Here is a 25332-nt window from a genome sequence, read left to right as displayed (position 1 = left end):
AACCCTGACGTAAACAAAAACTCTCAGAATTTAAATGGCTGTAGTAATAATGATGCAGCTTTGTGCCAAATATAGCACGTCATGATGGCTGAGTGGTCTTACTGCCATCGACAAAAACATAGCTTTACAGACGGTGGCGTTTTAGCGCAATACGAAGAATAAATGAAGCAGTTGTTTGCTGCATTCAGGCGCAGATGAATGTTGAACTTCCTGCATTCTACATATTTGTCTCTTTTTGATCAATTCTGGGCAATAACCGACTTGGTAAGAACGAACTTCTCTTGTTATCACTGTGGCAGCCACTCCTCGTGCTTTTTTAGCTTGAACCTGAAATTAGATGTCTTGACTTAAAGGGCATCATGGGCGCTTGTTGGGTAGGCAATTGTACAAGGTGACGCATTTCGAAATTTTGTGTTAAAAAGAGCAGCGTTAGTACTTCTTTCTTCCCAAACTGCCCCTGCATCTTCCTGTAAAATAGCCATGCTGCTACTACGGATAGGTCTATAAAATGTGTTAAAATTAGAAAGTGCCATTTCTTTGATCTGAAATGTATGTGGTAAAAATTGAGCAGTGAGTCAGGCAGGTCGACCCCTCCCCTTCCTATATTTCTTTTGTGCGCATTTAATGCGCTGGGGCAATACATTTAGTCAAGTTCTTTGTCGGAGGTAAATCAGTGCTTAGTTTTTTGGCTGGATATGTCCCAACAAAGCTCGATATAAATGTCACTTCGCGTATAAAACACCAATGCACAAACCGAAGCTTCATGTCTTATAAGTGGTTGTGAGTTCCTCTCAGCCTCTGGTCTTTCAAACTTCAGCTCTTTTTCACTTCTCCGGCGTCAATTTTATAGAAGATCAACGCTCACCTTCGGGAGTGACAAAATTTTAAACTGTGATAGAGTGACCTGCAGCTTTGAGGTGGATAACTAGTTCTCAACGTAGACCTTGTGCCTCACGTAGCGAGAAACAGGGCCACAAAGTCTCACGACAATGTACGCGCTTGCGCAGCAATTGGGTGTGCTGTCTCTGACCGCATTTTCTTGCGTGCTCTATAGCTCTACTTATATTGAAATCTGATGACGACCTACAGAACAAGTTTTTTTAGCCCAATTTATGTGGTTTCGTTAAGTCTCTATGCCTTTTTTACATAAACCTGCAATTCTATGTCTCGACTGGAACCGCAGTGATATTGTTAGCAAATAAAAAGATGAATTCAGCACTTCCCATTTATTTTCTGGCATTTTGCTTGACACATGATACAAGTAGACTTTTAGGTTCCAGTAGATCCCGGAACGCAGAAGATGAATCAGGGATATTCAGTGTAGACATCCCAACAACTTGTTCTTTTCTCCTTCCGTAAGTGAAACCTGCTTATCTGGCTGTGACTGCGTTGAATACAGACGTCTATCTTTTGTCAAAGTGGAAAACATGTCTAGTGTGAATACTGACGGAAACAATTATACGGCTTTTCCAGCTCCGCTACTGAAGCAAGGACATAGCTTTTCCTACTAACATTCAATGTCACCTAATTCAATGTCTTCAAACCGAAACGTATTCTAAGCCTGTCTTTTCCACACGCTTTATCCCGGCGTTTTCTTACCTAACTCGCGTAGAAATTGTAGTGGTTTAGCCACCTTACATCCTGTGCTCAAGCAGCGCCTTTGGCTATTCGACCCAAATTCAGCATCGTACAACAAGTGGGATACCGCAGAGTGGAGTCCGGACATCAAATGTTTGGGCTGTCCAGAGGGCGTACGAATATCTTGGTCTTAAAGCCCCGACGTGAAAGCGGCCACCGTATACTAGGCTACGCGTCTTCGGCCTTTCACAATAGTTATTCCAAACCTTAACCATTCAATGTCATGTCCTCATCTTTCTTAACTGGTCTACAAAATATGCTTCTATTCTCTCAGTGTGCACTGTAGGGGCCGTATCAGCGTCAAAACCCTAATCTTCGCTTACTGTGTCAGAATGCTTTTTAGACAAGCAGCAATTTTTGTGTTTTGTACTTCTGTAAAGAACAAAAATCATCTATAGGAGACAAGAGCTACTGGTGAGACGCTATGGAAGTTACAGTGGCTACTAAAATATAACAACAGCATCCAGACACTGCCGCTCGAAAATGACGGAATATTTTGAACGAAGAAAAATGCGCGACTGCATTCATGCTTTTTAACAATCGGCGTGTCAAGTCGATGAGCACGTGCCTTGCTACCAACGCGGCCCTTTTACATGGCTACTGCTATGTTAGACACGCCTGGTTGCAATTGTTGGTGGGTACAGACAGCTCAAAAATCACAATTACTGCTTATTCTGCATATATTGACTCGACAAGTTCATACCAAATTTAGGTTCTCAAGTTTGGCGAACACTGATTTTATGTTTTTATGCTGCAGTTACGGATGAACTTGACACCCGAGCTCAATGGCTGCGTGTTGCTATATTTGTTTTGCGTTTCACTGAGGAGATGGTAACATATCACCATTTATTCTCTTTAAATTTTTATTATCATGTGATTGTAACGTCGACGAAAGAAACAGTCGGCGCGTCAAAGAGGAAACTCTTTATTCGGCTGAACTTGTGGCCATGTAATGAAAACTCAGGTTACAGAGATACATATTGGAACTGGTAATGGTGATCAGAGCGACGCCTTCAATAAACTCATAGGCAATATGACTCACGTCGGCACGTATACATGTGCCGCGGAATATTTCAATGTTATTACTAGCGACCACGTATGTTTCAGAAGAGTCTGTAATGTTCACTTTGTTCACGTAATCTTGACAAATGACCTACTATTATATTGACGCTTCCAGAACACCTTGTCGCGGTTGGCACTGAGTGTCACGAATTGTTTTTGGTGGCATAAAGCAAATACATCAAAAGCGAAAAAACACACGTGGCGATCCCCTTTAAATAACCTAGTCTCGATGCTTAAAGCGAAATAATGAGGGAAACGCATGCAACAAGAAATACCATCAACACAGCAAGAAAGTGAAATAAACATTGAGGCCAGCAAGTAGGTACATTAACAACTTAAAAAAAGTTACTGTCGTCATGTTCACGTATGCTACTCCTTCGGCCGCACATGGACAACTTCAGGTCATGCACGGCGCCAATGAAAGCTCGTTATGCCATCAGGCACAACCTTATAGTCGAGTAATTTATGATGCCGAACTTCTCTGTACGGTCCGAATTACCGTCGCACAAGTCTTTCGCTGAGTTCGCGTCGGCGTGTTGGCTTCTATACTCAAACACGATCAACAGGCTCGTAGTCCCCAAGGCGTCATGGAAAATTATAAAGGCGGCTGTCGGTCGTCTGTTCGTTCTTAATGCAGAGGTTGGCGAGTGGTGAGGCTTCTTCGACGTCCTCAAGGTAGACAGTGACGTCAAGGATTTTTCCAACGGGACTTTTAGGAGCATGGCGTCAAGCGTCGTTGCCAGGTTCCTTCCGTAGACAAACTTGTATGGGCATGTCTGCGTCGTCGCCTTCACCGCCCTGTTGTATTCAAAGGTCACGTATGAAAGCCTAGCATCCCACGTCTTGTTTTCGACGTCGACGTACACAGTCAGCATGTCTACCATGGTCTTGCTTAGTAGCTCGGTGAGGCCATGGGTATGCGGGCGGTATGCTGTTGTCCAGCGGTGGCTTGTCCAACGGTAAGCCAAGATCGCATGAGTTAGGTCCGCAGCACATGCCGTACCTTTGTCGGAGAGCAAGACCTCCCGGGCACCATGACGGAGGATTATGTTTTCTACGAAGAAGTTGGCTACCTCAGATGCGCTGCCTTTGGGCAAGACGTTCCTCCCGGTGTAGCGGCTAAGGTAGTTGTAAGCTATGACACTCTGCTTTTTTCCGACAGTCACTGTCGCAATGGCCCCAGTATTTCAAAGCCAATTTTCTGCAACTATCGGCAAGTTGGTTCGGTGGGCTTCAGAAGTCTCGCTGGCCTTGTGAGCAGTGTCTTGCGTCGCTTACAGTTGCGGCGTGTCTTCACTTAACGAGTGCACTCAGTGGTAAGGCATGGCCAGTAGTAGCTTTCATGTACCCTCCAGAGCGTGCGGGAAACACCAAGGTGTCTTGCCATCAGATCATCGCGAGAGGCCCGGAGGAGTTCTGGGTGCAAAACGAAAGGCACCACAAAAACGTACTTAGCTCGAAACAGCAAGTTTGGAGAAGGCTGCTCCGCAGTGACAACAATTCGAGTGCCCACTTGAATACTTTTGGAAGAATGGCGGTCGTGCCCTCGAAGTATTCTATTAAGCCCCGAAGTTTCGGGTCAGCTCACTGTTCATCGAAATCATCAGCAGTTATCGTTTGCAAGAAGCAATCGTCAGCCAGGTCATTGATGGCGGTGGGTCGTTTGGGGCACGAGCCAGGCAGTCAGCGTTAGAGAATTTTCTGCAACACTTGTGAACGATAATAATGTCCTAACCTAAAATTATCCGACTCCATCGTGCGCGGTGACCTCCAATATAGCTGACCTACACCACACGTGGCGGACGCTCAAAACTTTGAAGGGCCTGTGGTAGAGGTAGGCACGGAACTTGGACGTGGCGCAGATGAAAACAAGACGCACTTTTTCTGTTGCGTAATAACGGCATTCTGCCTTGGATAGCCACAAGCCCGCGTAACTAATAACCTATTCTAGACCGTCAGTCTGCACAAGACAGCGCCGTTTCTTACAGTGGTTGTGCCGGCGTTTATTTCTCTCTCAATGAATTCTTCGAAATGCACAACTACTGAAGGCGTCTGCAGGCGTAGGTTTAGTTGCAAACTAGCGCTTGTATAAACTTTCACTGGTGCGGCGAACAGAGCTTCAGCTGTCGATAAATAGACAAGCGTTACGCACGTTGGCAATTTACATGGGTCGTCAAATAATTTAGCGGTAACGCTAGCGCCCTCGTAAGCTCTAGAAGAGTCTGTAATGCTACCATGGTGCTCATATTCTTAACAATACAATATAAAACAATGGTGAACCTTCTAAAACACCGAGACGCAATTTTCGCATAACGTGACTGGCAGTCTTTGTGTGCGCGTAGCCAATCCCGCAAGAGCAAAAATAAGGAATGCGCTTGGCGATAGTGTGCCAAACTTCGCGCACACCACTTTCGGTTTCTCTGCTGCAATTGCAAAGAAAATTGAAAATACTTTATTTAGAAGACAATGAAATATGCCAAAATAACTTTTCTGTGTTTGCGAAATGGTCGTACTTTTCTCGTACGAGATTCGTGTCGCTTCCCACAATCTACTTCCCCTCTGTTGTGCTCATCATTCAAGAGATAAAGAAGCACTTGCGCAATGTAAATGCGCAAAATTGTGACAATTACGCCAATAGTATAACGTTTTTCATTGGGCATCCAACACACAAACAAATAGGGAAACGACATGTACCCAATAATAGACGCCATGCAATAAAGGTATATATGTTGCCGCTCGCCCCAATAGTTTCTATTTATTTATTACGTTGCAGCACAGTCAATCCTATCAGGAATGTTTTTATAGGGTGGGTATGAAGAGAATGCAAACAATTCGATACACATTCCCAAACCCATACAATCGTCATATAGTATTACAAAACGTCAAAACGTGTAATGATCATTTCCAACATTGTGATTAGGTGTGCAAACATATTATAAATGCTTTGTCCTAATTACACGTGAAACACTACGCAAGAACATTTCACAAAAAAGAAATGAAAGCACTATACAAAAATTAACAACTATTTTGTCATGTTCCGCAACAAATTACAAATACACAGTTAAGACGTAATAAGCTAAACGTATAGTGATAGCATCGTTATTGGTTTCCCAGCAGCAAGGTTTGGCCAGAATGTTCAAAGAATTTGTCAACGATTGGTTGTGTGACCACCATGTCCCGCCGCGGTGGTTTGTGGCAAAGGTACTCGGCTGCTGACCCGCAGGTCGCGGGTTCAAATCGCGGCAGCGGCGGCTGCATTTCTGATGGAGACGGAAAAGTTGTAGGCCCTTGTGCTCAGATTTCATCATCATCATCATCATCAGCCTGACTACGTCCACTGCAGGACAAAGGCCTCTCCCATGTTCCGCCAGTTAACCCGGTCCTGTGCTTGCTGCTTCCAATTTATACCCGCAAACTTCTTAATCTCATCTGCCCACCTAACCTTCTGTCTCCCCCTAACCCGCTTCCCTTCTCTGGGAATCCAGTCAGTTGCCCTTAATGACCAACGGTTATCCTGTCTACGCGCTACATGCCCTGCCCATGTCCATTTCTTCTTCTTGATTTCAGCTATGATATCCTTAACCCCCGTTTGTTCCCTAATCCACTCTGCTCTCTTCTTGTCTCTTAAGGTTACACCTACCATTTTTCTTTCCATTGCTCGCTGCGTCGTCCTCAATTTAAGCTGAACCCTCTTTGTAAGTCTCCAGGTTTCTGCTCCGTAGCTAAGTACCGGCAGGATACAGCTGTTATATACCTTCCTCTTGAGGGATAGTGGCAATCTACCTGTCATAATTTGAGAGTGCTTGCCGAATGTGCTCCACCCCATTCTTATTCTCCTAGTTACTTCAATCTCGTGGTTCGGTTCTGCGGTTATTACCTGCCCTAAGTAGACATAGTCTTTTACAACTTCAAGTGCACTATTACCTATCTCGAAGCGCTGCTCTTTGCCGAGGTTGTTGTACATTACTTTCGTTTTCTGCAGATTAATTTTAAGACCCACTTTTCTGCTCTCCTTGTCTAACTCCGTAATCATGAGTTGCAATTCGTCCCCCGAGTTACTCAGCAATGCAATGTCATCGGCGAAGCGCAGGTTACTAAGGTATTCTCCATTGACTCTTATCCCTAACTGTTCCCATTCCAGGCTTCTGAAAACCTCCTGTAAGCACGCGGTAAACAGCATTGGGGAAATTGTGTCCCCCTGCCTTACACCCTTCTTGATTGGTATTCTGTTGCTTTCTCTATGAAGCACTATGGTAGCAGTTGATCCCCTGTAGATTTCTTCCAGAATGTTTATATATACTTCATCTACGCCCTGATTCCGCAGTGTTTGCATGACGGCTGATATTTCTACTGAATCAAACGCCTTCTCGTAATCTATGAAGGCTATGTATAGTGGTTGGTTATACTCTGAGCATTTCTTTATTACCTGATTGATAGTATGAATGTGGTCAATTGTTGAGTAGCCTGTTCGAAATCCTGCTTGTTCCTTTGGTTGATTGAATTCTAATGTTTTCTTTACTCTGTTAGCAATTACCTTTGTAAATAGCTTGTATACTACAGAGAGCAAGCTTATCGGCCTGTAATTCTTCAAGTCCTTGTCATCTCCTTTCTTATGTATTAAGATGATGTTAGCGTTCTTCCAAGACTCTGGTACTTTTCCCGTCAGGAGACACCTCGTAAACAGGGTGGCTAGTTTTTCTAACACAATCTGTCCTCCATCTTTCAGCAGATCTGATGTTACCTGATCCTCGCCAGCAGCTTTTCCCCTTTGCATGCTCTCCAAAGCTTTTCTGACTTCTTCTATCATTACTGGTGGGGTGTAATCTGGGTTACTGCTAGTTCTTATAGTATTAAGGTCGTGGTTGTCTCGGCTACTGTACAGATCCCTGTAAAACTCCTCCGCTATCTTAACTATCCTATCCATATTGGTAGTTATTTTGCCTTCTTTGTCCCTTAGTGCATACATCCGACTTTTGCCTATCCCAAGTTTCCTCTTCAATGCTTTGACACTTCCTCCGTTTTTCAGAGCGTGTTCAATTCTCTCCATGTTATACCTTCTTACATCGCATACTTTACGTCTATTAATCAACTTCGAAAGCTCTGCCAGTTCTATTTTGTCTGTTGTACTTGACCCTTTCATGATTTGACGCTTCTTAATTAGGTTCTTCGTTTCCTGTGAAAGCTTGCCAGTGTCCTGTCTAACTACCCTGCCTCCAACTTCCACTGCACACTCCATAATGATACTCGTCAGATTATCATTCATTGTATCTACGCTAAGGTTGGTTTCCTCACTAAGAGCCGAGTACCTGTTCTGCAGTGACACTCTGAATTCCTGTACTTTCCCTCTCAGTGCTAGCTGATTGATTGGCTTCTTGCGTATCAGTTTCTGTCGTTCCTTCTTCAAGTCTAGGCGAATTCGAGACCGTACCATTCTATGGTCACTGCATCGTACCTTGCCAATCACTTCCACATCCTGCACGATTCCAGGGTGTGCACTCATTATAAAGTCTATTTCGTTCTTATTTTCGCCATTAGGGCTCCTCCACGTCCACTTGCGGTTTTCTCGCTTTCGGTAGAAGGTATTCAAAATCCGTAAATTATTGCGTTCTGCGAATTCTACTAGTAGCTCTCCTCTGGCGTTTCTAGTACCGATGCCATAATCTCCTACTGCCTGGTCTCCAGCCTGCTTCTTCCCTACCTTTGCATTAAAGTCGCCCATCACTATAGTATACTGTGTTTTTACCTTACTCATTGCCGATTCCACGTCTTCATAGAAGCTTTCAACTGAAGCGTCATCATGGCTGGATGTAGGCGCGTAAGCCTGTACTACCTTCATCTTGTATCTTTTATTCAGTTTAATTACGATACCTACCACCCTTTCATTAACGCTATAGTATTCCTCTATGTTGCCAGCTATGTTTCTGTGAATTAGGAACCCCACTCCCAGTTCTCTTCTGTCTGCCAAGCCCCTGTAGCAAAGGACGTGCCCATTCTGTAGCACCGTATAGGCCTCATCTGTCCTCCTAACCTCACTGAGCCCTATTATATCCCATTTAACACCCTCTAGCTCCTCGAATAGTACAGCTAGACTTCCCTCACTAGATAAGGTTCTAGCGTTAAACGTTGCCAAGTTCAGGTTCCAATGGCGGCCTGTCCGGATCCAGAGATTCTTAGCACCCTCTGCTGCGTTGCAGATCTGACCGCCGCCGTGGTCAGTTGCTTCGCAGCTGCTGGGGACTGAGGGCCGTGAGTTATTTGACGTAAGCATGTGGGAGGTAGTGGCCAGATACTGCACCAGGGTGGCCAATCCTTCTCTGGTGAGGGAGTGCGTTCTCGGCGGTGTTTTTGCCGGTGAGGCCGCACCCCAGGCCTCTTAATGCAGTTCCATCAACACGCGGATTTTTTTTTTTAATCCGGTTGGGAACTGCGCGGTACCGGGATTTGAACCACGGACCTCTTGCATGCGAGGCGGATGCTCTAACCACTACGCCATCGCCGCACCCTCAGCTCAGATTTGGGTGCACGTTAAAGAACCCCAGGTGGTCGAAATTTCCGGAGCCCTCCACTATGGCGTCTCTCATAATCATATGGTTGTTTTGGGACGTTAAACCCCAAAAATCAATTGGTTGTGTGACCACCATCTCTGGTAAAGCGCTCCAATCTCGAACAGCCGTCTCACAAGCCCTCTGCCACGACACGGGCCCTCTGGAGAGCCCTGAGGTGGTCCGCCAGCGCGTCACTGTGCAGCATTCGCTACCACTACTGTTCACCATGAGAAGACGTGCCAACCATTGCTGAGAAGAGCCAGAGAATGTGTTCAAAATTGAGCAAGCCCTCACACTTACTTCAATAAATCGAAACCTCACAGTCTTGAATTATTTTATTTATGACGACCAGGTTGGGGTACGTCCGCGTCTGGAGAAGTCTCAATAAAACCGCCTGTGGCCTGTTAAGTCTATAATGTGGCAAGGAGAATTCCCTGCGCTCCAAGTAATAATGTTTGGTTATATTGTTGTTCGTCCACCGCTGGTCCCTAAACTCAGGAGCGGGATATTCAACCACCCCAAGGATTGCACAACACACTAATCCTTGTGCCTCCCTGTGCGCCATCTAGTTGAGGTTACGTGGGGCTCCTTCCACTGACCCCATGTGCGTCAGAAACCAAGTAATGGTATGCGGAGTGATGTCCTTACGCTGCAGCAGTCTGTAAGCCGCTTCGCGAATAACTGCCCTCGATAAGGCTTTATTTGCAGAGCGAGAGTCACTAAATACTAAAACTCTTTTCAAATAAATGAGTGCTAGTGCAATAGCCACCTGCTCACTGGTCCTTGGATTTATCGCATAAACGGAAGCGGCATTTCGAACGCTCCCTTTTCTATCTACCACCACCGCCAAGTAAGCATCTTTCTCGTTAACTCAGCTGCGTGAACAAACGCAGACTCTTCCACCTGATCCTTTGCCTCGAGCAACGAATCCCTAGCTCTCGCCATTCACCTCCGTACATTATGCACACGGTGCCCATTTCGTGGAAACGGACGAACCGTGATATTAGTCGTGATGTTCACGGTTATCTCGCATAGGCGCGCACCTTCACGAGTCGCCACCGATTCTCCGATGGACTGTAAGACATACCTACTAGCTGGCTTACCCAGCAACCACTCTCTGTGCTATACACTGAGTCTCGGCGATTTCACCAAGAGTATAATGCTTACCCAGCCGCCACAACACGTCATTTGACGTACTCACAGGCAAACCGAGCGCTGCCTAATGGCTGTTCTAATTAAAGCTTCCAATGTGTCTTTCTCTCCCTTTTTGAAATTTACCATAGCAGCTACGTACGAAAATGGCACAAAATAAATGCGTGAACCAAGCCCATAGCACCTTTTTTTCCTAATCCTTTTTGCCTGTTAAAGATCATTTGGATACGTCTCATGGCCTCCTGTGTCTTCTTGGTAATACGCTGAATAGTTATAATATTAGATCCGTTTGCTTCAATTAGAAACGAAGGACCCTAATAGAATCGACTTTTGGTACCAATGACCCATTGCTAGTACGAACTCTGATGCAAGTCTCAACTTCCGGTACCCGATTCTTCGGCCTACGAGCTAACTTCCTGAATTTGAAAATTAACGAATCTGACTTTTCAGAAGAGCGCTTGAGTTTCATACGAGCCAATCAGTTTTCCGTAAGCGACACCACCTCCTGCAGCCTAGCCTCAAGCTCTCCGTCACTACCACTGACACTCCATACTGTGACGTCATCCGCGTAGATAGTACAGCAATTACCCTCGACAGTGTCGAGTACGTTAGCTAGCTTTGACATCGCCAGATTCGACAACATCGGCGAGAGTTCGGATCCTTGTGGTGTTCCACGACAACGCAATTTGAAGACTGAAGACTTGATCTCCCCCAACCCGAGACGGGTCCTTTTTATCCCGAAGAAAGCCTTAACAAAGACAAAAAGCCGTTGCCCCAGATTCAAGTCTGACAGCACCTGAAGAATGAAGGAATGTCGGGGATTGTGAAAAGCTTTTTCCGCATGAAGTCCAAGTAGTACCTTAGTATTCCTTGTCCGCCGATCAAGTAGGTGATGCTTAATCTTAAGCATGGTATCTTGAGTCGAGAAACCGGGACGAAATTCTATTATCGAGTGCGAAAAGACCCCATGATTCTCAACCTAATGCGTTAACCTATTTAAAATGACGTGCTCAGTGACTTTCCCCAAACAGGATGTTAGCGAAATCGGTCTCAGATTTTCCAGCCCAACGCTCTTGCGCAGTTTCCGTATGAAAACATTAGTCGCAAGTTTTCACGCCAGCGGGAAAGATCCGTCCTTCCATCGGCTATTTATCTCTCATGTAAAGAACTCAATGGACCCCTCGTCTAAAGTCCTTGACATTTTATTAGAAATGCCATCCGGCCCCGATGCTGATTGCTTATTAGGATCCTACAATGTCATCCTTGTATTACTTCCAGTAAATTCCTTATCCATAAATACATTGTCATCTCCCCTATATTCCAAACGGACGTCAGATGTATTCTGGCAGGTTTGCAGTAGAAGGTATCTTTCAGCCAAATTCTTCAGCACCTCTTCCTCTGATGAGTTTCGGCATGCCTCATGGACTAGCTGACCTATAACCGTTTTCTCAATAGACTTACAATCGGTCTCATCCAGTAAATGTGTGAGTGAATTCCAGGTGCCTCCCTTTTTAATACCACCATCTACTGAACTGAATACTTAATCTAATTGCTGCTTACACAATACCAGACAGTGGTCTTCAATTTCTTTATTAACCTATGATATAGGCTTTCTAAGCCTTCTGTTCAACCGCTGACCCTTCCGTTTTGCAAAAAGTGACCGCTTCGCTTCCAAAGTGCGTCAGACGACTATCCATTTGATTTGTGTCTATAGCGGTTTTACGTTTCTCAGTGGTTGCCTCAACGTTACTCTTAAGCTGAATAGTCCACTGTTCTAAGGTCAACTTATTCCCCTGGTCTTGTGTTTTTTCTTCCCTTCATTTCCTAAATGTATCCCAGTTAACCAGCCAAAATAATCGCTTCTTTTTAGGAGCCAGCACTAAAGTAATCATAAGTATGTAATGATTGCTGCTGAAATATGTATTTGAATTTGACCAGGATGAATCCACCACGCCAAAGACAAAAGTAAGATCTGGCGTCGAATCTCTACCTCTCAACGTGCCGCAACGAGTGGGATACGAAGGGTCTGTAATGAGACATAAATTTAGGTCTAAGGCCTGTTGCCATAGTCTCCCGCCTTTAGTTTTGCTATAGACATACTTCCACACATGATAGGATGCATTAAAGTCCCCTCCAATAAACAACGGTGCATCCTTAGCGAGATTGGCTGCATAGCTCAAGAGAGCTTTGAAACAGTTTCGTGTCCCTGGAGCTGCTGTACAAGTTAAGCAGGGAAACGCTCCTCTGACTGGCTCCTTGCCGTCCTAAAATCACGTCGACTCTAATATATTCAAACTTGCAATCCTCCATGTGAAGATCATGCCTATTACACGACACCCTTTCGCTGATGATTGTTGTGAGCCATCTGCCCTTTTCATTATCTTTAACCTCCACTTTGAAACCAGTTAAGGGTACGCTAGATCATAAAGTTTCTTGCAACATGTTAACCTGAGGTTTCACAATGCCCGTTCCAACAAACTGTTTTAGGGAGGCCTTCTTATGATTGAACCCCCTACGATTCCACTGCCAAACACTAAATTAGGTATCCAATGAAGCCGCCACCTTGGCTATGTGAATTCGGTTTGCTCAAGTTGAGTTTATTCCCACTAGGGGAATTGTCCTACTGTAACAGCGACTGAGAGCACTCCCGCTCTATAGCAGGAGCCACCGTCTCGTTAAGATATACATGATTTTTTTCTAATCGCTGATCCGCGAAATTTTCTCTCTTCTTTCGCTCCAATCAAATTATGATCTGATTTATACTTTCTTGCATTGTTGCCATCATTTTTTAAAGCTCAGAATCAACCTTAGCCTGGGCCCGCGCAATAAAGAGCGCCCTCTTTTTCGAAGCCGGTGTCTCCTCGTCAGCCACGTTCTCTTTAGGAACCTCCACAGACCTTGGTTTCTCAACCAAGCTATCTGGTTTGCTACCCTCACTAGCGATGTTACCAGGCTGTAAACTTCTCCAGTTCAGCTATCCCTTTAACAAGCCGTTTAATGAATGCTTTTAAGCTATGATTTTCTTTCTCCAATTGTGCAATCCTGTCGTTATCCCGATTGCAGCTCACATGCTCTTGGCTCTGCTCACGTGTTTGGCCTGTGATGGTTCCACCCTTGACCTTGTAGCCCAGGTGGTCCGCTTACAGCTGCACTGCCGCCTCCACCAATACACGCTGAGCGGTCCCTTGAGGCTGGACTTTCATACGGTGACCGTTGTCTCAACTTCACACGGTGCCCAAAGCGCGAGCGTCTACCAGAGCTTTGAGAGACGCTTTTCAGCTGCACCACCTCGACTGCTTCTTGTTCCGCTGCTAGTTCGGCCCTGGCTAGCTCCTGTCGACGAACACGGGTGACGTGGAGAACCTGGTACCCTTGTCTGCACTGTTTATCCACCGTCATGTGGCGACCTCCACAAAGCATGCAACAAGGCTTACAGTTGTGGTACTCTGCAGGATTCCAATCACTGCATCTCCGACAATCAAGGCAATCGGGCGCCTGACAGACACCCACCCTGTGTCCAAACTTCCAACAAGCGTAGCATACGGCGACTTGCTTGTGGTACAAGCATCAACGAACCAAAGTGGGCCCATACCTTACAAATTCAGGGACTCTTAAGCCGTCAAACTCAATAATTACCGCGCTTCGGCCACCTCGCAGCTTTGAGATTCACTTGCAGGCATTGACGTTCACGTTCAGCTTCGCGAACGTTCATGACGCCAATGCAAAGGAGTGTTCGCTGGAAGCGACCACGTGCTGAATTCTATACTAGTGCATAGTAGTGGTGGAGAGAAACGGGAGAGGAAAAACAAAGTGAACGCAGCGCTTACACCAGGCCTCAGAAAGTCTGACCTTTCAGCCATCCCCAAAAGAAGGCGGAAGAATTCACCCGGTTGCAACCTAAGAAAAAAAGCATAACTTTTCCGCTCAGATCCAACTCTTTGTGACGCAAAAAAACTCTGCTAGAGGCGCTGTAGTTATGAAGAGAAGAGAACTATCATTTTTACAAAAAGCTGCTCCTTCCTACACATTGGAAAGGTAACACAGGAATTCTGTGTCTGTAGTATATATATGAGGGCTAAATTTCCAGTTTCGCAATCTCAGTACAATAATATTCGCACACGTTCGCACATCTGACATCATCGAACTGCAATCTGAGTTCTACTCTGGATGCTCCTATTACTCACCACGAAAAAAAACCAGCACTACCACTGTTGAACGAGGGTAGGGGTGGTGGTGATCTCTTTATTTCTCAAAAAAAAAAACATGAAGAAGACGACGATAGGGCAAAGGATATGCGCATTTATGTCTCATCCGATGGCTGGCGTGATTCTCTGCTTTTCGTTTTCTTTCTGAAATTGTATTTTATTGACCCTTGTAAGTAATTGTAGCAATTGTAGGTAGTCTTGTGTTGGATGGTGCCGCACGAGCTGTCATGCCGGTCAAGGCATCAAGCTCTGTAGGGTCAACGGCAATGATAGGAGACCTAGTTGTGCCGATGCGTGGAATTTCTTAATTTTTGTCGGTGATTTCACGCTGGCACCTTTTTGCCGATGTTCAGTGTTGTGTATTTGTGAACTACGTGCAGATGCAATGATTCTGTGCGTGTTAGAACGCTCTTGCTTCTTTCAAGTTTATTTTAACAAGAATTTTTTGCGAGAAACCACCGCTGTTTCTTCCCACTGCTTGACCGCACTATGGCGTAATGCAATAAAACGGGGATTGTGCAGCCATTCTACGCAAAATTAAGAGCTGCATATTGAGGTTTTCATTGAAGCCGCTGTATTTTATGACTGTTTTGAGATGATGGTGCCTGTGAGACACGCTTATATTTCCTATTATTTCTGCTCCTGAAGACGAAGACGTGCCATTTTCAAAAAAAAAGGTAACGGTTTTAACATGAAACAATTATTTTTCATACTGGACATCATTCCCTTTTGCTGTCAATAAATAAAAATGTTCTCTTTACTCACTCGTGAATTGTCTTTACTGGTTGCCGATATATGCCTCTCGGCTACAAGTAGTCTTCACACGCACAGGTACAATTTTCAGAAGGCGGTTTTGGTTTGCTGCTGGGCGTATCGACGCGCCTAAAACAAGCCTTTTCGTCCACTTTTGTTGAAAAAGGCCAATCATAGAATAAAGAAACAGCCGTGACAACCACGGATTTGCATGCGGAACCGCTACAAATTGAAAAGAGCGGCAATCGTTTTTGCGTGAAACAAAAAGCAAAATATATTTTGGTTTGTATGAAATATAAGTTGAATGCTATGGGCGTCCCTTTTAAAACTGGATGGAGACATGCGTACCACCAGGTTCGCATAAAAACGAAAATACATCTTTCATCCTATGCCAGCCTATTGCCTTATCCACTTCTAATAAATTCACCTGAATATAACAAAGAAAACACAAACTCGTGTTCCATCTCCTTGCCTCATCAGGCAGAACGATGTCATTTTGCGACTATTTCAGTTCTTTATCTCTTCTTTTCTGCAACCATTACTATAACCATCTCTTACTTGCTTCTGTCGCAGACGTGTTCTGCTTTCCATGTTTCTTCCTGAAACCCAAATCCACTCGTATAGCTGTCAGCTCTGCGCCATCTCTTGGGTGCCCTCGGTACTTCCATGCGCTACCACTGCTAATTTTTTGTACCCTTGTCAAAACTTAAGTTTCCCTTTTCTAAGTTGGGTCTTTATTATACGCTCACTCCAACTCTTCCACCCCATCGCTCACCTCTTCGCGAGGGGATAGAATCGGCACTTGAGCAACACAGGAGCGCACGCCACAGAACGGACAGTGCTCCAAGCATAAGATGTTTTCGCATTTAAAATTTTACTGGGAGAAGCAATGAATGACCAGCTATTGTGTGAAGGCTGATCATTGATGACATCTGCGTGGGCGAGTTGGTGCGCTTCCGTCTATCACCAAGAAAAACGCATGGCTGTGCGTTAGAGAGCCTCTATGGTAGCTGTGTGATTTGTGTAAACAGATACCCAGGAACACTCAACTATGCTAAGATAGGGCGTGTAATGATCAAGCTGGCCTAAGCTTCGCTTCTCTTATAGAATGACACCGGGTTGACTTAAGAACTTTAGCTTTGACATCGGTGGAATACACTGCTAGGGGGCCACAAAGTGTAGAATTGTACCATGCCGGCTTCGTGATATTACCACGTTCTTTGGTAGATTTTGGAATGTTTAGTGAAATCTGTCTTACCATTTATCGACGGAAGTTGTGGGTACCTCAGTTCTGTAGATAGGTGCACCCGTTTTTTGGACTTTTTATCACGTTCTGTGCCATCACGTTATTGGTGAAGACAAGCTTAAATTGACCAGTGCCCGGCCGCTTATGTGGTAGAGCTGGTTAGGCCTAATGTGTCCCTCGACATTTGAGAGGGCCGCTATCTGTTAAAAATGCATGATATCAACTTTAGTATAATGAAACCGTGCGTGTTGAAGAACCGGATTCGTAAGTTTGTGTCAGCATTCCGTTCATGTTCGTTTTTTTGCGTCCATGTCTGTTTGCGTTTACTGACAATCCATGAATGCAAACCAACTAGTTCATTGACATATGTTTTAGGAAGGAGAGGAGTTGGAGCCACACGGGTTCGGCGAGGGCTCCGGATGGTGTGATATCCAAAGCCCAAGATATAGCAGCAACTACAGCGGTAGCATACAGGTACCACGTCGACTAAGTAAACCTCAACGGCTGGTGGGGACCGGGCATAGGAAGATCAATCACCAAGTGCTTCAGATAGCCAGGGCAAGCAGGATGCCAAATCACGCAGACTCGATGCAAGCAGGACGCCAAATCACACAGAATCGACAGACCACTATGAGATCGTTGTGTGCCCCCGAGGCAGTTTGTTGTTTCTGACTACAAGATGGGTGACTTTATTGATGTCTGGGAAAAACGGTGAAGATAGATTGCGAAGCAGTCGAAAAGGGCACCATCTGCCTACGCTTCAAACCAAAGAGGGTGGTGCTCAACACTCCGTCGAATGACCGAGGCCAGTGATACGGAGCCTTCCCCAAACACCGAAATAGAGAGGGAGAGTTTGAAGCGAGCGTCATGAGAGTCACGTCTAAAAACACCTCTAATTAGGAGACTCGCAAGAGGCATTTATAGTGACAAGAGCCTTCAGAACATCATCAAGAACTTCATGAAGAATCTCGCCGTGCTGCACGCTGAACGCATGGGAAACAAGGACGACGTAATAGACCTTTCGACGGCTTCTACGTGCCGAGGTAGGTGCACTATAGATTAATGCTCGCCAGAGGCATGCTATAAAGGAATTATATCGACCTGTATTGTGGGCGTGACAGCCTGGGAAAATGAGTCGCCATGTGCTGCAATCTAACCAACAAGGTTGCATTGTGGCGTAGGTGGGACTACGGCCATGGGTGTGGCTACGGCAACGCCCACTTCATGGGAACATTCATGCGATCTGAAGTGTCAACTATATAGAAAGCGTCACCTCGTGGGATGCCACAAGCGCAAGGCTAGATACAACACCCCTTATCTGCTTAAGCAGCACCCGTGGGAAAAACAATTGAAGAATACACCGCGGTCAAGCTCTGCATCAACGGCTACAAGAGCAGCAGTACCGCTAGCTGTTACCACGCCTCGCTAGACACACACCTTGGCAGTGAAGGACCCTCGGCCAGGATCGGCGCGAGCCACGGTACAGAGAAGTCTCACTCGAGATCTAGCGCATGCTCACGTTCATGATCACTGACTGGTTTTTGCATATCGAAGCTCAGAAGCTTCGCTAACCATGGCAACAGCAGTCAATACAGAAACAAAAGCCACTGACTGTGGCACTAGCAGCAGCAATACTACAATAGCAACGACCAAGAGGTAAGCTGGGAACGTTGATGCCTCCCCTATCGGTGGCGGATCTGCGGGGTGAACTGATGGTGTGGCAGAAAGTGGTGGCGGTGGCCCCGGTTTCAGTGACACGTGCGGTAGCGAGTTCAAACGAGCTATACAGCAGCAACTAGGCCGTTAGAATATACAAATAACGAGTTAGAACACAAAAAGGGTTCTTAGAGATTTCGGCGTTGCTAGCCCCTGATTTATTTGATAGGGCACGGCGGCATCACTGGCATGACGTCTAATCCGTTTGTTTTCATCGTCCAGCTCGTCGCTACCCTTCTGCTAATACCGGCAGAGTGCGATGTACTGGGCTGGCAAGCTGCGATCAACGCCTTGCAACCGGCTATCCTCCTGCCTGTCAACGTGTCAACCGCACATGCGCACCTGAGCGATATCTGGACTACGCCCCCTTCATCGACAGCAGTTGGTGCTCTGGCGGGCCTCGACGGAGGAGCGACGGCGCTACAAGCAATTCACTGGAGTATAAAGCCGGATCGCAACCATCCAGACGCCATAGGGCACGGCGGCATCACTGACATGACGTCTAATCCGTTTGTTTTCATCGTCCAGGTGAGAAAACATTACGGCAAATGCTTTCGCTCAAATAACCTTTGTCTAGTTGTGCTGCCGTGCCCAGGGCTGCTCTGCTTAATATTGACTGAAATGCTGTCTCATATTAAGAAATTACTGTTACTTTGTGGAGACGTTGAAACTAACCCTGGACCTGGACCTGACCTAACCCTCCTTCTTAAACAGATTCAACAAATTGCTGATGATGTCAAGGAAATTAAGAATGACCGGCTCACTGTCATAGAATCCAAACTGGAAAAAGTAGCAGCTCTTGATGAGAAGGTTTCCTCATGTGTAACCGCGGTAAACAAATTACAGCAATCACTTTCTGCTATGGAAAACAGGCTAGATGACCTTGAAAACCGTTCGCGACGGTATAATCTTATACTGTATGGAATTCCAGAGAACGGCAAAGAAAATGACAGGGACCTTGCTGAAATGGTTAATGAAGATGTAATAAAGAAGGTACTCGAATTAGAACCCGTGGCTATCGAACGGATACATAGACTAGGAAGACCTTCTGCCAACAAAGCACGGCCGATAATACTAAAGCTTTTAGATTTCCGGGAAAAGACTACCATACTGAAGAATTGCTATAAAGTAAAGGGATTAAAGATCGCGGTGGGGGAAGATTTCACTCCCCGTGTACGCGACATCAGAAAGAAACTGTGGCAAGCAGCTAAGGCAAGGAAACTAGAAGGTGACAAGATAAATCTTGTGTTTGACAAATTAAAAATCAACAACGAAGTGTTTGAATGGGACGATGATGTAAACTGCATTCGGCCTGTTAAGCGCAACCCTAAGCCAAAAAACGAAGAATCCCATGTGCGTGCGTTGCGACCACGCAACACTCAGTCACGCACCAAGTAAAGTTCGCAAACATAAACGTTCGCAGCATTCTTCTAAAGACAACCTGCCTAGAATCATTTTTACTCAGCACAGATCCCGACTTTGTCGCACTCACCGAAACGTTGCTGTCAAGTGACGTCAGGGACTTCGAAATAACGCCACCCAACTATGTATTCTTACGTAAAGACAGAGCTACACGGGGGGGAGCGTGGCCATCCTAATAAGAAAAGATATCGCCTTCACGGCCCTCCCCGATGTCGATGGGGTGGAAGCAGTTTTTTGTAAAATGCACTTGACTGCCTGTCCAATGGTAATTGGTTGCGTTTATCGGAGCCCCTCGTCACACTCGGAAGCAATGCATTCCCTGTATAAATACCTGCACATTCACGCTCTTGCATGTAGGCTTATACTTGTTGGCGATATTAACCTCCCTGATATCGACTGGCTCACCATGAACCATCAATCATCTTCGTCTGACATTATTATTGATACTATGCTGACATTCAACCTCTCCCAAATTGTGAAAGAGCCCACTCGTGTACAAGGGTGTTCCTCAAATATACTCGACCTAGTTTTTATTAGTGACCACTTTCCTGCAGATGAGGCCATCATTGAGCTAACTGATGGTACATCAGATCACAAGATAGTATTGTGTTCGATTCCCTTGCATGAACGTATCAAGAATTCAAATTCAGTTTTGTCATTTCTTGATTTCAGCAACGCTGATGACACTAGTGTACTGGACCACTTATCATACGAATTTAGCTCATTCGAGCAGCTTGCTGATAATCCGGATGTTGATATCGAAACGTTGTGGCAGAACTTTAAAGAAATTGTTTCGTATTGCGTCTCTCACTATATACCTTCTAAATCAAAGAAAGAAAGACAATTCAATCCATGGATAAACCGCGACATTATTCATGCTAAACGTAAAGTAAAGCGCCTAAGAAAGTCTTTCAAACAAACATCGAATCCCATAACTGGTAAAAACCTTGCGGAAGCCATCAGTTCAATGAAGTCTCAAATTAAAGCAGCTAAGAATCACTACTTTTCTTATACTCTACCTAATTTTCTTAATGATGCACCTCAAAAATTCTGGAACTACCTAAATCCAAAAAATAAAAAATATAGTACAATGTCTCCAGAAGAAAGTAGAAACCGAGCTAATCTGTTCAATAACTACTTCCACTCAGTTTTCACTACAGATAACGATATCCCACCACCTCTCGAAATTCATGGAGTAGACCCCATTGAACCTCTCCGTATAAACGAAGCAGGTATATTTGACCTTTTGCTAAAAACGAAGATCAAGAAACAACCAGGGCCTGATAATATACCTAATGAGTTTCTCACACGTTACGCCGAATGGGTAACTAAATATCTGTTTATTATATTTAACATGTCCCTAACAAAATCTTCACTGCCCAATGACTGGAAAATAGCACAGGTCATACCAATTCACAAATCGGGTAGCGAAGCTGACGTCGCTAATTATCGCGCGATATCCTTAACAAGCACAATCTGTAAAATATTTGAGCATATTATTCTTAAACATATAACTACTTACCTTGAAAACGAGAACATTTTGACACCTTCTCAGCACGGGTTTCGTAGAGGTCTTTCCACCGTTACGCAGCTTACCGAAATAATACATGAATTGTCATCGGCCATTGACCATCAAAAGCAGATCGACCTCATCTCACTCGACTTTTCTAAAGCATTTGACCGGGTTTCGCATCAAAAGCTCATGGAAAAATTGCAGGTGACAATAGGTAAAGGACCAATCACAAACTGGATTAGAGCATATCTAACCAAGCAGACGCAGTTTGTGAAAATAGACCAGCAAACATCGGAACTAACGGAAGTTACCTCAGGTGTACCACAGGGCGGCGTCCTAGCTCCTATTCTATTTCTGATTTTTATCAACGATTTGCCTCAATCCATCGGGACGAACATAAAGCTTTTCGCAGACGATTGTATTATTTACAAAGAAATTAACTCACCTTCAGATCATATGGTCCTCAGCAATGCTCTATTATCAGTGTCAGATTGGTGCACGAAATGGCAGATGACATTAAACGTAAAAAAATCGCCTTGTTAAGAATAACCCGTAGACAAAACATTTCAAAATTTGCCTACACTATTGGCGGCACGCAACTAACTTCCCTGAAACAGCATAAGTATCTTGGACTAGTCATTTCTAGTGACCTTAGATGGGAGGCACATGTTAATTACGTTACATCCTCAGCCTTAAAAAGATTATTTTTTCTTAAAAGACGACTACAATCCGCACCACCTCAAACAAAACTCTTAGCCTATAAAACCTTCATTCGACCTACAATAGAATACGCTAACTTAGTCTGGTTCCCGGCCACAAATAACTTAATTAAAAAGCTAGAAAGTGTACAAAGAAAGGCGGTTAGATTTATTTACAACAAATACAGTCTGCTCGATTCACCTACTGAATTAATCGCAAAAGCTGGGTTACTAACATTGAGAAATCGCGCTCAACTCTCACGTTTAAAAATGCTCTTCCAACTCATTCATAAACAGCTAAACATCGACAGCTCTAGGTTCATATCAATTTTGCAAACTATACAGTCACGCCATAAACATCCATTAACTTTACAGGAATACCGTTTCAACAGCAGCTGCTTCAGGTATTCTTTCTTCCCACAGTCAATTAGAGAATGGAATAGGTTACCCGGCTGTATAATTATTAGTAAAGATTTGAAAACGTTTTTGATGTTGCTTAATAATCATATTCGTGCCACCCATAGTTAAATAGATTTTTTTTTCAATTCTTGAGTGCCTTTTGATCATGATAAGTATATCAGTGTCGTACGCATGGAATAGTCTTTCATGTTTCTTAGTGATATTTCTTGCATGTTATTAATAACCGTCTATTATGTACCAAATCTGTGTTCTAAATGTTTTTCAACACATTGTTTATGCTCCCATATAATCCATGTAATATTGTATAAGATCTGTAGTCATACATTTTCACTTTTTCAATGTAAGTGTATCTATAGTATCTTTTGGTTGCCCTCCTGCAATAGTCCCCATTGGGACTGGCAGTATGTATAAATAAATAAATAAATAAATAAATTTATTGATTGATTGATAAAAGGGGTTTAACGTCCCGAAAATACCGTGTGATTATGAGAGACGCCATAGTGGAGGGCTCCAGAAATTTCAACCATCTGGGATTCTTTACCGTGCACCGAAATCTGAGCACACGGAGCAACAACATTTCCCTCTCCGTCGTTGTTGCTAGCCCCTGCTTCTTGGTGTATCGCTTCGTCAAGGCTGGCTCTTCATGTCTGTTAATGCTTAGCCTGTCTCTTGGTCTGACGATTTGATTGATATAATCTGCAAGTAGCATTGGCATATTGCTTGCTTATAAAATCTCGCACACTATTCTCTTCTAAACTCTGTGTGTCGGGCTTCTTAAACAAGTGCCTCTTTGTGCTGTTTCTTCACCAGGGTTCACACGGCCCTTTTTTGTACGTGACAGATCCAGCCCTCCACGTCACCGACTGCATCTCGTCTGATAGGATCGCTTTCTTCCCCTTCGAAATTATTACTCGGGGTTTCCCTCACTTCTGCTTCATTTACGTCCATTTCATAGGTGCGTCGGATTTCCTGGCATACAACTCGACACTGTTAATCAACATGACCAAGACCAGCATCGGCCTCGTTCGTGTACGCTTAGCTGGGCACACTTGTAACTCGGGTGATTTTTCAAGTAAAACTTTACCTTGAAAAAAAAGTCTCTCACAAAGATTTGTGATGTAGAAGCGTTTGGTTGGACTCGCTCCATCCGGTGGTGTTCGATTGTCGAGTATTTGATGAAACAGATACAAAGAATAAATAATCTTAAAGGCTAGTAGAGTGTTGTTTTTTTTTCGTAGAAACTTTGATGATGATGTTTGGTGTTTTGAGGTGCAAGGGCCTTTCAATGGTCAAAGAGCGCCACGTCTTGGGACTAGAGATATGAACAATGATTATGAAAAGCCGCTGTATAAGGGCCTCAAAATTCCTCGTGCTAAGGCGGGTAGAACACAGAAGTATCAAAATCACGACAATGACGTGAAATGTGTGTAGTGTGAACGAATGGCGAAAGGTAATGATAATAAAACCATGTATGGCATTCAAATATGTATGTCATTCAAGTGCCTCGATCGTCTACGCCCTTGTGTCCAAAAGCCACAAAGCAGGTGCTTTGTTCATTGTAGTCATCGCAGCAGCGAGCTCTTCTCAGAGAGGTCGAGCTGCAGTAATGCCTGAAAATATGACGAGACAATTCTTTACATACTTTTAAACGCGAGCAATGATTATTCGAAAAAAGTGGTTCTTTACCCATAAACATCGATAGGTGCAAGAAAATTGGATGGCTGAAGGAAAAGGTGAAGTGTTTTTTTCTAATTGCTTCCAGTTTTTTTTGCATTGTATTAAAACATGAAGCTTGGTGAGATGTTCACCACACTTTTCAGAGAGAGGCGGATCGTCACTAGACAAAAAAGGTGTGAGTGTTACTGTGTTTCTGTCCTATTCCTAACCTTGTACGTGTTATTTTTTTTGCAGTGCGACTTCGATATTGGTGGCCCATTCGTGATTTGTGGCTTGATGAGGTGAAGTTTATTTTTGGTTTGCTTATCCCATGAGCTCAGCAAATTTCCCTGAGCTTTCGTTTATAGAAAAAGTTCAGGTCAAGTGCAGAAACAGGAATAGTAGATGTATTGATGGTGGCATTCTCTTGGGCGGAAACAGCGAGCTGATAAGCTAAAACGTTTTCTTGAATTTCGCGTTGTCCTAGAAGCCAGCAGACTATGACAGACTGTTGCTGTGCATAGATCGTGCATTTAAGTGAGTAGACAGAGACCAGAATAGCATTCGTGTGTTTAAGGGATTTCAGAGCTGTTACCGCGCTCAGAGAATCAGTTTTTATCACAGCTTTTGAGAGTTTCCATTGTTTGTTATGTTTGATGGCCGATTATACTGGGTATGCCTCTGCAGTGAAGATATTCGCATTTGGATGCAGATAAAAATATGAACGAACCGCGGCATAGGACACAGAAGTGCGAGTCTTTGAGGCATCGGTGCCGAATTCCGGACATGATTATTTATGTTGAATTTTAACGAAGTGCGCATAAACGTGTGCGATAGGCGCACTTTTAGTAACTTCAACGAGGGACGTATCACAATATATGGGCTACCGCTGCTAGGGCGCCACATATACAGCTGGAGCAGCCAAACCGTGTTCACAAAGTGGCACACCCATCTCTTCAGCTAGACCCTTTGCACAAAGAGCCTAGGGCGGCCTCATGGCAAGGCAGTTTTGAAATAGAGTAAAACTGGACAAGCCAGTGATGGTGTAGGCTGTTCGTCGTTTACATTTATTTTTAAAAAGTATATAAATGAAAGGTAGGGTCTTTGAAGATGTAGTGACCACTCGTTCGATTCAACGTACAGGCTTTCAGGGCTAGTTGAAACATTCCCTGTATAAAGGCTAATTTTAAAATGGAGAAACGGGCCGAGCCTTTTTAGGGCAGTTGGCGTTATTGCAACGTTATCTAAGCGCATACGTATGAGACAGTTCTTGTCAGTACGCCCTGAAGCCCATGACAACACTTTT

At 44.4% G+C, this 25332-nt stretch overlaps 1 protein-coding gene across 1 annotated transcript; it reads left to right on the top strand.

Annotated features, from left to right (window-relative positions):
* The first annotated feature begins 18489 nt into the window (after positions 1-18489).
* Positions 18490-23769, top strand: LOC142784940 (uncharacterized). Its single transcript, XM_075883319.1, has 2 exons — positions 18490-18845; positions 23181-23769. Exons 1-2 carry the CDS (start codon positions 18507-18509, stop codon positions 23457-23459), a joined length of 618 nt encoding a protein of 205 aa, XP_075739434.1. The 5' UTR covers positions 18490-18506; the 3' UTR covers positions 23460-23769.
* Positions 23770-25332: the final 1563 nt, after the last annotated feature.

Source organism: Rhipicephalus microplus, chromosome 2 (assembly GCF_043290135.1).
Source record: "Rhipicephalus microplus isolate Deutch F79 chromosome 2, USDA_Rmic, whole genome shotgun sequence".
NCBI classification, from domain to species: domain Eukaryota; kingdom Metazoa; phylum Arthropoda; class Arachnida; order Ixodida; family Ixodidae; genus Rhipicephalus; species Rhipicephalus microplus.
The sequence above is the reverse complement of the archived record's forward strand: the minus strand, read 5'-3'. Positions and strand labels throughout refer to the sequence as shown.

Coding starts and splice junctions, on each gene's coding strand:
- LOC142784940 (XM_075883319.1), top strand. CDS start 18,507: ATGACGTCTAATCCGTTTGTTTTCATCGTCCAGCTCGTCGCTACCCTT. Junction 18,846..23,180: donor CGTTTGTTTTCATCGTCCAG/GTGAGAAAACAT, acceptor TTTCTTCACCAG/GGTTCACACGGCCCTTTTTT.